General features: G+C 36.1%; 2 protein-coding genes across 2 annotated transcripts; one reads left to right on the top strand and one right to left on the bottom strand.

Annotated features, from left to right (window-relative positions):
* Positions 1-1,008: 1,008 nt before the first annotated feature.
* LOC106389104 (dehydration-responsive element-binding protein 2B) lies at positions 1,009-2,940 on the bottom strand. The gene is made up of 2 exons (XM_048751708.1): positions 2,744-2,940; positions 1,009-2,355 (listed from the first exon to the last, which is right to left on the bottom strand). Exons 1-2 carry the CDS (start codon positions 2,786-2,788, stop codon positions 1,216-1,218), a joined length of 1,185 nt encoding a protein of 394 aa, XP_048607665.1. The 5' UTR covers positions 2,789-2,940; the 3' UTR covers positions 1,009-1,215.
* A 3,074-nt stretch (positions 2,941-6,014) lies between these two features.
* Positions 6,015-12,745, top strand: LOC106385753 (protein LURP-one-related 9). The gene is made up of 3 exons (XM_013825657.3): positions 6,015-7,017; positions 11,950-12,198; positions 12,392-12,745. Exons 1-3 carry the CDS (start codon positions 6,805-6,807, stop codon positions 12,524-12,526), a joined length of 597 nt encoding a protein of 198 aa, XP_013681111.1. The 5' UTR covers positions 6,015-6,804; the 3' UTR covers positions 12,527-12,745.
* Positions 12,746-13,583: the final 838 nt, after the last annotated feature.

Here is a 13,583-nt window from a genome sequence, read left to right as displayed (position 1 = left end):
AGTGTGTGTCCACCACAAAATGTCTAATTGAGTAAATAAAAAGACAAAAAGTGTGTGTGAGAATAATTTTTTCTTTCGTTTAAGCTTTTTGGTTATTTCAATAAAGTGTTCTCTATACTTGAGAATCATGAGTATGAAAGGGAATCGGTCATTTCATTTTCTCTAGTTTTGGTTCTGCTTTAGATTTTAGTGAGGTTTTAAAGTGAAGATCTTGTATATTTTATCTTATGTTTAATTTGTTTTTTATATATTTTTTTAGGTATCTTAAGTATCTACATGCATTAAAAATGATTTGAAAATAAAGTTAGATTTTTAAAATTTAAACTTCAAATAAAAAAATTTCAGTTCTTTCTGTTCTAATAAAAGAGATTCGATTTGTTTTGTGTTTCCAAAAATGAAAAGGAAAGAAAAAATAATATTTGTACAAACGCCATGTCGTTTCAATTTGTCAAAACGGCACGTAGTTGAGTAAGCATAAAGGAAAGTGCAGTCTCGTTTGTAAGAATGATCTCTAGGGTTTTAACTTTTTAGGATTTACCGTTCATCTGTTTCCCTGTGATAATAACGCTACTGTTCACAGAGTATCAGATCCGATTGTGAGGAAAGACTACACCAAGATGAAAATTTTGCATATTACTACTACTCGTGAAATCAAAAACTTTGCTCAAACATTTACATTGTTTCTAAAATACATGTACGTATACTCCAATACTAGTGGTTTGATTTTTTCTTGAATTTGTTATTATTTGAAGGGAAAGTTCATTCAAGGATGAGAAGAAGAGTCGTTGAGATGGAGAGCGAAGATGCTTACCATGTCCCATACTCATTACAAGTCGGTAACTTCTTAAGCTTTTACAAGAAGTCATATAGAAACTAGCTTAAAAGAAGAGTTTGTATAGCTTTATAGGAATCTAGTACTGAACATTACACAACTCTCAGGCTGGCTATAGGAAAGACGCACAAACTGGTGCTTGCCTGGTTTTTGTTTTAGATCTATAATTGCAAAAGTATGCAACACTATCTGTTATCTTATAGTAAACTCTATAGATGAGATTCAACACCCATTGATCCAAGGAAAAGAGTAAAGACGAGGAAGTTATTATACTTTTTCATTTTGAAACCAGATCAATAACACCCATCTCTTGTTGCTAATGCATTGATCAAATACAGAGATTCTATTGCAGTCTCGCAAACCCATTCATCGCCTCTGAACTCTCAAAGATCCAGGAAACTCAAGTCAAAGAACTCATGACCATCGTGTGGTTCCAGCTCAAGAGGATGTGAATCATCACCACCGGTCTGTACATGGTTTTGGTTTTGGCAAGGATCATCGCGTGGCTCCAGCTGAAAAGGATGTGAATCATCACCACCAGGCTGTACCTGCTCTTGGTTTTGGCAAATATCATTTTGTGGCTCCAGCAGAAAAGGATGTGAATCATTACCACCAGGGTGTACCTGCTCTTGGTTCTGGTTTTGGGATGGATCAGTACCGGTTAGCAGGTCTACATCCAGATCACCAAGGAGTTCATCAACATCAAAAAGATCATCCTGATCCCAAAAACCCAGCTCGTTTTGAATATCACTAGGCCAACCATAATCCGCAACACTGCTTTGCATATCATTAGGCCAACCATAATCCGCAACAGTAAGCTCCGGCTCCGGCTGTATCACTTCATCTTCTTCTTCCTTCGGTTCCTCCAACTCCTTCGTTAGCTTGCTCTGATAATCCAACTCAAACTCATCCAGCAAGTAAGAACTCAGCCTGCTATTCACAACATCTCGACGTTCATCCACACAACTGTCCTGCAGCCTACTATCACCACAGCTTTCCTTAACATCTACAATCTGACTAACTGCTCTAGACTCACAATCACCATCCTCTTGCTTCACACAAACATCACCACCAATCACCGCCTTATCCTCCACCGTACACACCTCAGACTGACTCGACGTGGTGGCAACCTCAGAGCCAGGGAAGTTAAGCCTAGCCGAGGGACCGTACATAACCTTAGCCGCTTCATCATAAGCACAAGCAGCTTCTTCAGCCGTAGGGAAAGTCCCAAGCCAAAGGCGACTCACTCTATTAGGTTCCCTAATCTCAGCAACCCATTTACCCCAAACCCTTTGTCTAACTCCTCTGTAACTACACTTAGTATTCTCCGGTCCTCCTTTGCCTTTCATACAACCTTTCTTGGAGCCTTTCGCGTGAACTTTCCCTCTCGGTTTGTTCTCCTCTCCTTCGTTGTGATCTTTCCATTGCTTTAGCCTATCAGCCACCGTCTTGCCGTCTGCTCGTGCCCTAGATTTCCTCTTCTTTGATGATGTATCGGTTCCGGTTTGTTCATTAACAGACATCTACAAGAGATCAAAAAAGATTTAGGGCTTTGTAAACTCTCTCTCTCTCTCTCGCTCTAAAAGACTCAAAGATAAGAACTTTATAAGTAAACGAATCAAGAAAACAGGAAAATTATCAAATCGAAGGGGGTTTATAAAGGCAAATAAAAGTACTTGGTCACCAAGTTTGTTTTCCTTGCTCCCCAAGTTTTCCTTTTTTTAGCGAAAATTATTAAAAATTCCCGATTTTCTCTCAGAAATATTCCGCATACCAATCAACACAACAAGAAAATCTAAACCCCTAAAATCATCAACCCAAACCCTAGAAAATAGGCATTGATCGTGAGATCGCGGAATCAGCTAAAAATCCCAGGAAAAGGAAGAAAGAGTAATCGATAAATCAACGTACCGATTGGGATTTGATAACTCCGGAATTCGATTCGTCCGATGGCATTTCCTTGTGATTGATTTGTTATATCGTCTTCTTCGGAGTTCTTCGCCTTCTTTCTTACGTTTTTTTAAGCTTAAATCAAAATCAAAATCAAATCTCTGAGAGACCGGAGGGGGTCGAGGGGGTATTTATAAACTTTTCTGGATAATTCTGATATTTTGTTGTTTTATGGGACTGGTGACTTGTCACTCACTAGCTGGACCGTAGATGTACCAAGTAATTGACACGTGGCTTAATGCACACCATGGAAAACACGCACGCGATACGAGTAAGTAATTGAATGCTTACTGTAGTTAACAAAGAGTCCAAGCCTCCAAGGGGGTATTTAATCTAATTTAATAATGACAAAAGAAAAGTTCAAGTTATTAGTAGATTAAACATATCTTTGACTAAAAAAATACACATTTTAGTTGGACTTAAAGTAGCTTTAAATATAAAAAATGGTCATTTTAATATTAGTTGGAAATATGTGTTTTAAAAAAATTTCATTGTTAATATTTTCATAAATTCAACAGATTTAGCAAATATTGATTTTCTTTAGCAAAAAAATATTCATTTTTGTAAAGAATCTATTACGCAAGATCTCTTGTATACTAAAGCACAAGTCACACGGCCAATCAAAATTTGCCACAAGGCTTGTGCTTCAAAATTAATTAAAATTCTAATTAAAAGCATCATTAATACAGTAATTCTCAAATTAAATTGTATCATCAGTTTCTAATTTGTTTCTCTCAAGACCACGATCTCAGCCTCTTTCATCTAAACTGTTTTTTTTAATTATGACAAAAAATAAATGAACTTTAAATCAGTTCTTCAACCATTTTCTTCTTGAGATTCATTAAAACGTTTCTTTTACAATGTCCAGTTGTTCAACAAAGCAAAACAACTAATCATTTTCTCTCCTAAGCTTTCAGTTTTGATCTTAACCAGGTTTCTTTGCAACTCTTTTCTGAATCAATTTGAAACTTTTATTCTTCATTGTCTGGATTAATAGTTAAATGTTCATTCTCAACAATTTTTTTGATTGATATGGCGTAATACATTCGTCTTTAAACCTATTTCAAAGCATCATGGATTGTGAAGATCGAGTTTAAAATCGTGTAGAGAAGAAATTGATATTGGTACAGTGATTTTGGAGAAATTAATTTAACCTTGATTTTGTTGCAGAGCTTCCAAAATTTACATGTATTAATGGAAGTGTATAAGGAGTTCATATGAAATTTATGCTGCAAAATCAAAGTAAAAAATATAGCATAAATATTTCTATTGTATAATTTTCAAATTCTTTTAATTTGCTGCAGACATGTACGAGTTTCAGAAGAAGCATCAAAGCTGATACTGATTTTGAAGAAGCATCAACGAATGGATTAAGAAGGTAAATGCAGAAACGTTTTAACCATTTATGTGAAAATATTTTATCTATTTTACAGTCCTTAAGAAAATCAGGGGCTTAATATTTAAGAGAATATTACATCATGAAACAGTTTTAAGTACTTTTTTAGTATAGATTACATCTTGGATCACTTTTGACACTTAATTACATTAATGGTTTAAATTATTGCTTGACCATTTAAGGTTGTAAAAGTTTCTTAGCCAATCCTGTGATAAATCAACAATATTGTTTAGATTTTTCTGTGATTAATTTTGGAAATTTTCATCAGGTTTAACAACTATCTAAGAACATTAAAAATATTTTTAGCTAAAACCAATAATTTTCTTGAAAGCCTTAAAATAATTCAAGAAAGCACCTTTCTTTTTAATTAAAAGAAACTAAGTTTATGAAATTTAATCTTAAAAATCCAAACTAGCAAAATAAGTAATCTGGGCTAATTTTATTTAATTGTGTGCTTTTTAAGAAAAATGTTAGGCAATTAAAATGAAAAAATAAAATCATTATTTCAAAGTGTAAATAATAAAAAAATTAAAAATAAAAGTATTAAATGCAAAATATTTTCAAATTCATAGTATGTTAAATTTAGTATTTTCTATTCTGAAATCATCAACAAAAAAATGTAATGGATCAGATATAGTATTGCTAACTATTTTTAAAAAATCTATATCAGAATAATATATGTAAATATTGTAAACTATATTTTATAGTTTGGTGTGTATATATATTATTTTAACATCAACAATAATGTATGTAAATTATAAGTATTGCAAACATGTATCCATTTTAAAATAATTTCATAGTTATTGTTGTACAGCTTTCAACAGCTTTGTTTGAATACATGCACTTCTAATATTTTGTGCCAGTGTTCATAGAATATTTGATAAAAGTAATAATTTAGTTTGATTGAAAACGATAATCAAACAAAGTTTAAAAACAATAGACTGAACCGTGCATAGCACGGGCGGAAACCCTAGTATTCTATAAAAGGTAAAATTGAACATTTTTAAGAATAGTAGATTCTTAACTTATCAACATATAAAGCTTTCTAACCAAGTCAGATGTTTGACCAAAACAAAATTATCTATCACCGAAATTCCCAGTTACATTTCGTAATATAATGCAAAAGCTCCATTATTTACAAACAGTTTTATTTAATTTAACGTCTATGGTTAGCCGCAGGCCCGGCGCAGTCTATAATATTGCCTAAAGCAAAAACCAAATTTGGCGCCCCAAGAGATTTGAACCTGTCAACTTTAAACCAGGTAAGAGGTACACAACCACTAGGGCACATGAAAGTTTTGGTCATTGTGATGCCCATAAATATATAATTCAGTTTGGCGCCTAAAGCTGGTGCTTCTCCAGTTTTAGGTCAGGGCCGGCACTGGTTAGCCGGAACCTAGTCCTAGTTAGACATTTTTTCTTTGTAAAATAAGTAAAAGAAGAAAAAAAAGAATATAAGTTCTTTTCTTAAAAAATTGTTTAGGATAACTCTTTTTAAGTTTTTGTCGCAAAAATAGTTTTCAATGGAAAAATGATCAAATTTTTTTTTATTAAATAGTAAAAATACATTTATATTTTAGGGTTAACTAATCTAGATTTAGGGTTTAGAACTAAGAGATGGGATTTTGAAAATAGGGTTTCAAAATTTTAAAAATAAAATTAAAATTAAAATTTTGAAAATGAAAAATGATTATTTTGATCAATTTATTTATTGATTATTTTTGTGACAAAAACTAAAAAAAAAAATATTCTAGAGAATTACCCTCTTTTCTTTGCAAAGCCAAAAAGGAAAGGTGGGAAGGGAAGCGTTTTCTTCGTTGTATCTTAATAGCGTGAAGAGAGATTCATTAGCCGTAAGCCCGTAACCTGGTCCAGGTTACAAATGTGCATGTAACATCAAGTGTCCACTTTCGTATATTTACGTAGTAACTTTTTTTTTTAGCAACATTTACGTAGTAACTAGATGCCTCTTTAGTGTTGTTTACGTTGTTTACGTTTCAGGGCCTCACGATGATGACAGACTCTGCGTAATTGTCTGCGTACTTAAACAGCTTGTTGGGCTTCAGCTATTAATGGCCCCATATTTTAAGGCCATTATTGACCCTGTAATGGAACCGGACGAGTTGGTTAAACCAGCTTTCTTAGCAGAAATAATTGACTAAACCATACACGTTCATCAACAACGTATCATGTAGGCAACTGATTTGCTGATGAAGTTAATCTTGTGAAGACAGTTTGACGTCACAATTTAAGAACTAAAATAAAAGAGCATATTATTATTTTAGTCAATGAAGAAAACTGGCTATGAACAGATGGATATGGACATGATCAAGAAGCTTATTAGAAAACTAATTTAAATACATTTTCCCTCTTCGTGTCACATTTATAAGCCCTGAATAAGTACTTCAACAAAGAGAATAAATGAATAATCATTGTTTCCTTCTACAAGCAATCTAAGAACCGCGTCAAGTAAACTCTACTTTTATTTTCTTTATTTACTTAATAAATAAAAAATTATTGAAAGATCAAAGAGAGTGCTATCCCTTTGATATACGAATCCATCTTAGTTTTCTTGTATCAGACACAGACTTGTTCAAGAGAATATTGACATTTTGTTTGAATAATTATGGTGAGTGTTGTGGGAGAGATGTTTTGTAATCCGTACACGACGGAGTTAGTGGTGAGAAGGCGGCGTGAGAGCCTCAAAAGGGATCGTTTTGACGTCTTCGATCTATCGGACAATCTCATCTTCACCATCGACGGTGGTACATGGAACATCCGCCGTAAACGTGTCCTCCGTGACGCCACAGGTCTTTCTCTTCTCTCCATGCGCACCAAGGTAACTTACACAAACACACATCATTACTTAATTAACTCCATATCTATTTCCACAAAACCGTGTAATTGTACCTCATCACATGCGTCATGTTGTGTGTATATATAATTGGTTCGATTTTGATGAATGACTTAACAAAATGCTTAGACAACCTCTTTTTGATGGTAATATAAGTCTAAAAATTGTATGAACTCGATATAAAGAAACTCTTCTTTATTAGCTTAAGAATCACTCAAAGCTTAAGCACACAAAACACACAATCTCTGAAACTCTCACAAAGGTATGCAACACTTTTGCAACTCTTTATATAGAGACTATATTTCCTAAACTCATTAGGAATACATATTTCTTTTTCTCCAATCCTATACTCATTAGGATTGGTGTAACTTAACTCCTAAGCTATCTTTATGTTTATCTCCAACATTCTCCCCCTTAAACTTAAAGTTAACTTCTTCAATATCTAGAACTCCAACAAGATCCTTCATTTCCTTGAACTTGATTCTTCCCAAAGCTTTAGTTAACATGTCTGCCTTTTGTTCTGCTCCTGGCACATGTTGGACGTCAACTTGCTCGTTCTCGATGCATTCTCGAATGAAGTGATAGCGCTTGTGTATATGTTTACTCCGACCGTGGAAGACCGGATTCTTGGTGAGGGCAATAGCCGATTTGTTATCAAGCCGTACCACTATCTTTTGCCTTGGTTAACCCGTAACCTCTTCGAGCAAATCTTGAAGCCATATGGCTTGTTTTGCAGCTTCAGTTGCAGCCATAAACTCAGCTTCACAAGATGATAGTGCTAATGTCTCTTGTTTTTGAGAACACCAAGTGATAGGACAATCATTCAAGTAAAAGATGTGGCCTGTAGTACTCCTACCATCATCATCATCAATATTATGGCTTGAATAACTAAAGCCTTGGATCTCCATTGTAGTCGCTTGCTTGTATACGAGGCCTAGTGTCGTTGATCCTTTAAGATACCTCAGAACGTGCTTTAACGCGGCTCCATGGGATCTTTTGGGATTGTGCATGTACCTGCTGAGTAGTCCTACACAGAACGCAAGGTCTGGGCGCGTGTGAAGTAAATAGCGAAGACATCCAATCTTTCGCTTATAATCCTTTTTGTCAATACTCTCTTCTTCTTCATCCTTCGAGACCTTTAAACCGAACTCCATCGGTGTTTGTGTAGCATTACACTCGAACATACCTGTTTCAGTCAAGATTTTATTTGCATATCTTGACTGACACAAAGTTATTTTTCCTTTCTCTTGGCAAACCTCAATTCCTAGGTAGTAAGTTAATAACCCGAGATCACTCATCTCAAAGTTACTTGACATCTCCTTTTTGAACTCACTTATCATGTCTTGGTCGGAGCCTGCAACCAGTAGATTGTCAACGTATACGGCAACTAGGAGAAGGCGATTTTCCTGTTGCTTGCGGTACAAGGAAGGTTCTTTCGAGCACCGATTGAAGCTTAACTTCTCAAGAACCTTGTTTAGCTTCTCATTCCAAGCTCTTGGGGCTTGTCTTAGACCATATAGGGCTTTATTGAGTTTGTATACCTTATGCTCCTGACCTTTAACTTCGAAGCCTTCGGGTTGGCTTACAAATACTACTTCTTTTAGATCTCCATTAAGGAACGCGGTCTTGACATCTAAGTGGTGAATCTCCCATCCTCGTGAAGCAGCTAGTGCAATGATAAACCTGACGGTTTCAATGCGTGCCACGGGCGCGAACACTTCCTCGAAATCAATACCGTACCGTTGAATATATCCTTTAGCCACCAGTCTTGATTTGTACTTGTTTATGCTCCCATCTGCGTTCCTCTTAATCTTAAATATCCATTTTAAACCAATAGGTTTAGCTCCTGGTGGTGGATCAACAAGATCCCAAGTTTTGTTTTTCACAATTGATTTGATCTCTTCTTTACATGCATCACGCCATACTTTCTCCCCCCTTGCGCTTTCAAAATCCCATGGCTCTTCATTTAAAAGGAGTAGGAGACGTTCTCCTTCCACTTCGGCGAGATAGATGTAGTCATCTAGGTAAGCTGGCTTCTTACTGATTCTGGCTGACCTTTCGGTTGAAACTCTTCAGTTTCTTCATCTGTAGTCTCGTTGTTATCTTCTTCGGCTGCGTCTTGGTTCTCGGGGACGTTGCTGTCTGTATTATTATCTCCTTCATTCTCTTGCTTTTCATGATCTCCAAGTACCACTTCCAATGATCCTGGTTTCTCTGTTATATCTCGACCACTCTTATTCCATTCCCATGTTTTGCTTTCCTCAAAAACAACGTCTCTGCTGACGACTATTCTTTGTACCGTGGGATCGAATAACCTGTATGCTTTAGAGCCGGGCTCGGTTCCAAGATATACAACTGGACGAGACCTATGATCCAATTTCTTCAAGTTCCCTGTCTCTACCTTAGCATGCGCAGTACAGCCGAATACTCGTAGATGGTTGATGTTTGGTTTTCTTCCTCTAAAGGCTTCATACGGGGTTGAAGAAGCCAAAGTCTTGGTCGCAATTCGGTTGATCAAATAGGTTGAGTGTCGAACAGCCTCTCCCCATAAGTAGTTTGGTACTTCCATGTGTGTCAAAATACTCCTTGTCATCTCTAACAAGGTTCTATTTCGTCTCTCTACTACTCCGTTTTGCTGCGGTGTGTACGGAGCAGTTAAGTGACGTTGTATACCCGACACTTCGCAGAAGCCTTTAAACTCAGAGCTTGTAAATTCTCCTCCCCTGTCTGATCTTAACGTCTTTATGCTTTTACCGGTCTCATACTCAACTATTGCTTTGAATTTTCTAAACTTGTCGAATGCTTCTCCTTTTTCTTTCAACAAAATAGACCACATATAGCGTGAGTGATCATCTATGAGCACAAATATGTACCTGCTTCTTCCTGCGGTGGGTGGTGTTATCGGTCCACATAAATCACCGTGCACGAGTTCTAGAACAGAAGATGCACGATAGGTGGTAGACGCTGGAAACGACTGTCTTGTTTGCTTTGCACGTAAGCAAGAATCGCAAGTCTCCTTCTCGACTTTGATCTTGGGAAAACCGGTGATGAGCTCCTTCCCTACCATTGACTTCATTGCTTCGGCTCCAAGATGTCCTAAGCGTGCATGCCACCGCGAGTAATCATTCTTAATCTCAATTTGCAAGCACTTGCGTTCTTCTATCTCCATTATAACTTTATATAATCTGTTCCTGGACCTTGGTGCCTTCGCGATCAAATTTCCATCCTTATCATGTAGAGTAAGGTAATCTTCTCTCATTCTTACATCACATCCCGATTATGTAGCTTGTCTGAGACTTATAATATTACTCTTCAACTCTGGAATAAAGTAGACGTCAGCAAGGATCTTTCTTCTTCCATCTTGGCTTACAAACAACACAGTACCCTTTCCCTTAATGTCTATTCTCGAATCATCTCCGAAACGAACTTTTCCAGTGATTGTTTCATCAATCTTCATAAAATAGCTTCTATTTCCAGTTATATGGTTACTCGCTCCGTTGTCTAAGTACCATATTCTGTCACCATCAGTACTGGAATCAAACTCCTTGGGCTTTACGTTTCGCTCGTTGAGATAGACAATTTCATGCATCATAAGCCCATCGGCTTCATGAGTATCATCTCCGTCCTTGCTTTCAGTTGTTTCTTGTAGCTTGAGTAGTCTATCTGGACATGTAGCAGCAAAGTGTCCCACTTTATCACATCGGTAACATGTGATCCTGGAGGCATCTCTATTTTCCCAATAAGACCTACCGCGTCCTCTTCCTCTGCCGTAGTATTGACCACCTCGACCACGTCCTCTATACTCTGTACCGCGGTAAGTTTGTGTCTCTGTATTGCTATACATAAGCTTGCTCTGGCTTTCTTGTGTATCCTCTTCTTCTTCCGCAGAAATTCGTTCCTCGTATGCTTTCAAGCGACAGACAACGTCTTCAAAACCTGTGGTGTTTAAATCCAATAGTTGTTCAAGAGAAGCAACTATATGAATATACTTCTTGCGTGGTAAGCCTTGCAGGAATTTTTTTCATACTCCATACTCTCCATACTCTCTCCCAGTGCAGCTGACTTCGATGATATCTCCGATAGTTTGCCCACAAAGTCATCGATCTTATCAGTTTCTTTCATCTTTAGTCGCTCGAACTCAGTCATGAGGGTTTGAAGTCGTGCCTCTCTCACCCTATCAGCTCCCACATGGCGAGTTTTGATCGCTTCCCATACCTTCTTTGCGGTATCAAGTCCTCCCACTTGTAGGATCATGCTCTCCGAGATAGATTGAAACAAGAGCGCCGACGCCATATCATTCTTGTCGTCGTTGGTTGATTCTTGCTCGACCACTTCCCACACCTTATGAACCTTAAGCAACATCTTCATCCGTATTGCCCATACGGTGTAATTGGTTGCGGTTAACATCGGACACTTTATGGAAGACGTGCCTCTAAATATAAGTCTGAAAGTAATGCCTAAAAGTGATCTTTTAGAAAATGGGTAGATGTCATTAGACCGGCTGAAAGGTTAAATGGCCTAATAAAACCAAATTTTCTTGCCAACTCTTTTTCTTCTAAATTTCAGTTTATATTATTCTTGAATTGATTTCAAACGTAATGTAATATAAGCACCTAATATTTGACAAAACACATCCTATTAGTCGGTGGGCAGATTAACTACATCAGCAATAACAAAATACTTAGATATTCAATAGTTGAATGTAACTACTAACTGAAATTTAATCTGACATCCTAAAGAGAGTAATACATTATCTACGTAGATATGTTTAGGTGTCTAACAACATAATATGCTTTATCTTCAGAAAAGGTCGTTTTCATGATTCCATCACACGACCAACTGACTACATTACAGGAAATCACAATTTAAAGAAAAAAGAGTTTATTTGTTTAATAGAAGAGATATATAATGTTTCAGGGTATTGTAACAATGAGATACAAATGGGAAGTGTACAAAGGAGAAAGCACAGAATCCGAGGATCTTCTTTTCTCAGTAAGGGAACCAAATCTATTATCCTTCAGAACATCACTTGATGTCTCTTTGCCGACACAACAACCTTCCACGGACATTAGTAGTACTATCGAGCCAGATTTTCAAACTTATGGTCGTTACATTGGTTCTTCTTTCAAACTCTTTGAACCAATTCATAATACTCTTCTTGCTGAGGTACGTCACTAGCTATTCTTAACTTCTTGCTGAGACTAATCTGTAGATCAAACTGAAAAAGAGTTTTATTCGAGAATTAGTTGATTATGTCACGCTTTAAATTTATTCAGCTTATTTATCTAACTAGCTACCTTTTGCACCCATTATAATCGACACTATAATCATATTATTAATGTGAGCTTGAATTCTATAGGTGGTTCATGATTTCTCATGGGGAGGACTTATAATAGGGAATTACAGCTTCAAAGTGAGAGTTAATCCATATGTGGATTTCGCATTTGTCATCGCGTTACTTGTAATTGCAGATGATACATCCAATCTACGTTAGAGAAGTTTCTACATATCTTAGCTGGTTTCTACATATCTTAGCTGGTTTAAGAATAAGATCGGAATGGGCTGTAAATTAGTAATCATACATCGTTATCAGATATTCAGACTGTATATTGTTGAGACTGAGTACTTGAGGTTTGTCTACTTTTTTTTATCTGATATTCAGATTGTATATTGTTGACTCTTTCTTTCTTTTTGCGGACTTGAAGTTTGTCTACATTTGAAACATCATAGTACCACTTGTTTATAGTCTTTAGACATTTACAAGAAACTGATAGAATTAATCACTTCAATATTCAGTACGAAGATATACGAATTTATAATTATTAAAGAGATGGTTACACATATGTAGATTCGTATATCTTCGTACTATGAATGTTTTGGTGGGCGTGGGACATTATCGAAAAACTCACCTAGCTACTTCAATGAATGTCGATATTTGCGTCACTGCATAACGAGGTAATTGAATAATGAATACGTCGATAGTACTAACTTTTCTTGGTTTCATCTCTCTTCTTAGTAATTATTTTTTAATTAGTTCTGTTAATATCGTTCAACGTCACCTCATTTTGACCTAACGACGCCAAAAGATAAGATAATGCGTGTCTACGTCCACAAGAAGACGCATAAGTGAGCTTCCTCGTTGCTTCGGCGGAATCAATCTCTTTCGCAGGGCCGGTTCATTGGGAGGGACAAGCGGTGTGACCGATTCGGGCGAAACCCGTGTCCCCCGTATAATAATAATTAAGGAGTCCAGTTTTTTTATAAATATATATTTTTATATATAAAAAATTATAAATATAATAAATAAAATTAAAAAAAAATTCAAAATTAGTTGATATGTATATAGTTTTATTTTCATTACAAAATATTACTGATTAAATTATAAAAAAAATATTTTAAACATTATTTGTATATAAATTTCAGAGGATAAAAAAAATTATTTTGTCCTATGATCCATAATAGTGTTGAGCCGGCCCTGTTTTTTTGCAGTTAATTTTTTTTGTGTTGCTTGCGTCCACGGTTACATTTAATAAACGTTATATTTATTTCAA

The sequence above is a fragment of the Brassica napus genome, chromosome C3 (genome assembly GCF_020379485.1).
Source record: "Brassica napus cultivar Da-Ae chromosome C3, Da-Ae, whole genome shotgun sequence".
Taxonomy (NCBI): Eukaryota; Viridiplantae; Streptophyta; class Magnoliopsida; order Brassicales; family Brassicaceae; genus Brassica; species Brassica napus.
Note: the sequence above shows the minus strand (reverse complement) of the source record. Positions and strands in the feature narration are given on the sequence as shown.

Bases quoted from the DNA above. Each gene is read 5' to 3' on its own strand.
- LOC106389104 (XM_048751708.1), bottom strand. From the start codon at position 2,788: ATGCCATCGGACGAATCGAATTCCGGAGTTATCAAATCCCAATCG. The intron at 2,356-2,743 runs GTACGTTGATTT...GATCTCTTGTAG, and splicing joins GAGTTATCAAATCCCAATCG to ATGTCTGTTAATGAACAAAC.
- LOC106385753 (XM_013825657.3), top strand. From the start codon at position 6,805: ATGGTGAGTGTTGTGGGAGAGATGTTTTGTAATCCGTACACGACGGAG. The intron at 7,018-11,949 runs GTAACTTACACA...ATAATGTTTCAG, and splicing joins TTCTCTCCATGCGCACCAAG to GGTATTGTAACAATGAGATA. The intron at 12,199-12,391 runs GTACGTCACTAG...TGAATTCTATAG, and splicing joins ATAATACTCTTCTTGCTGAG to GTGGTTCATGATTTCTCATG.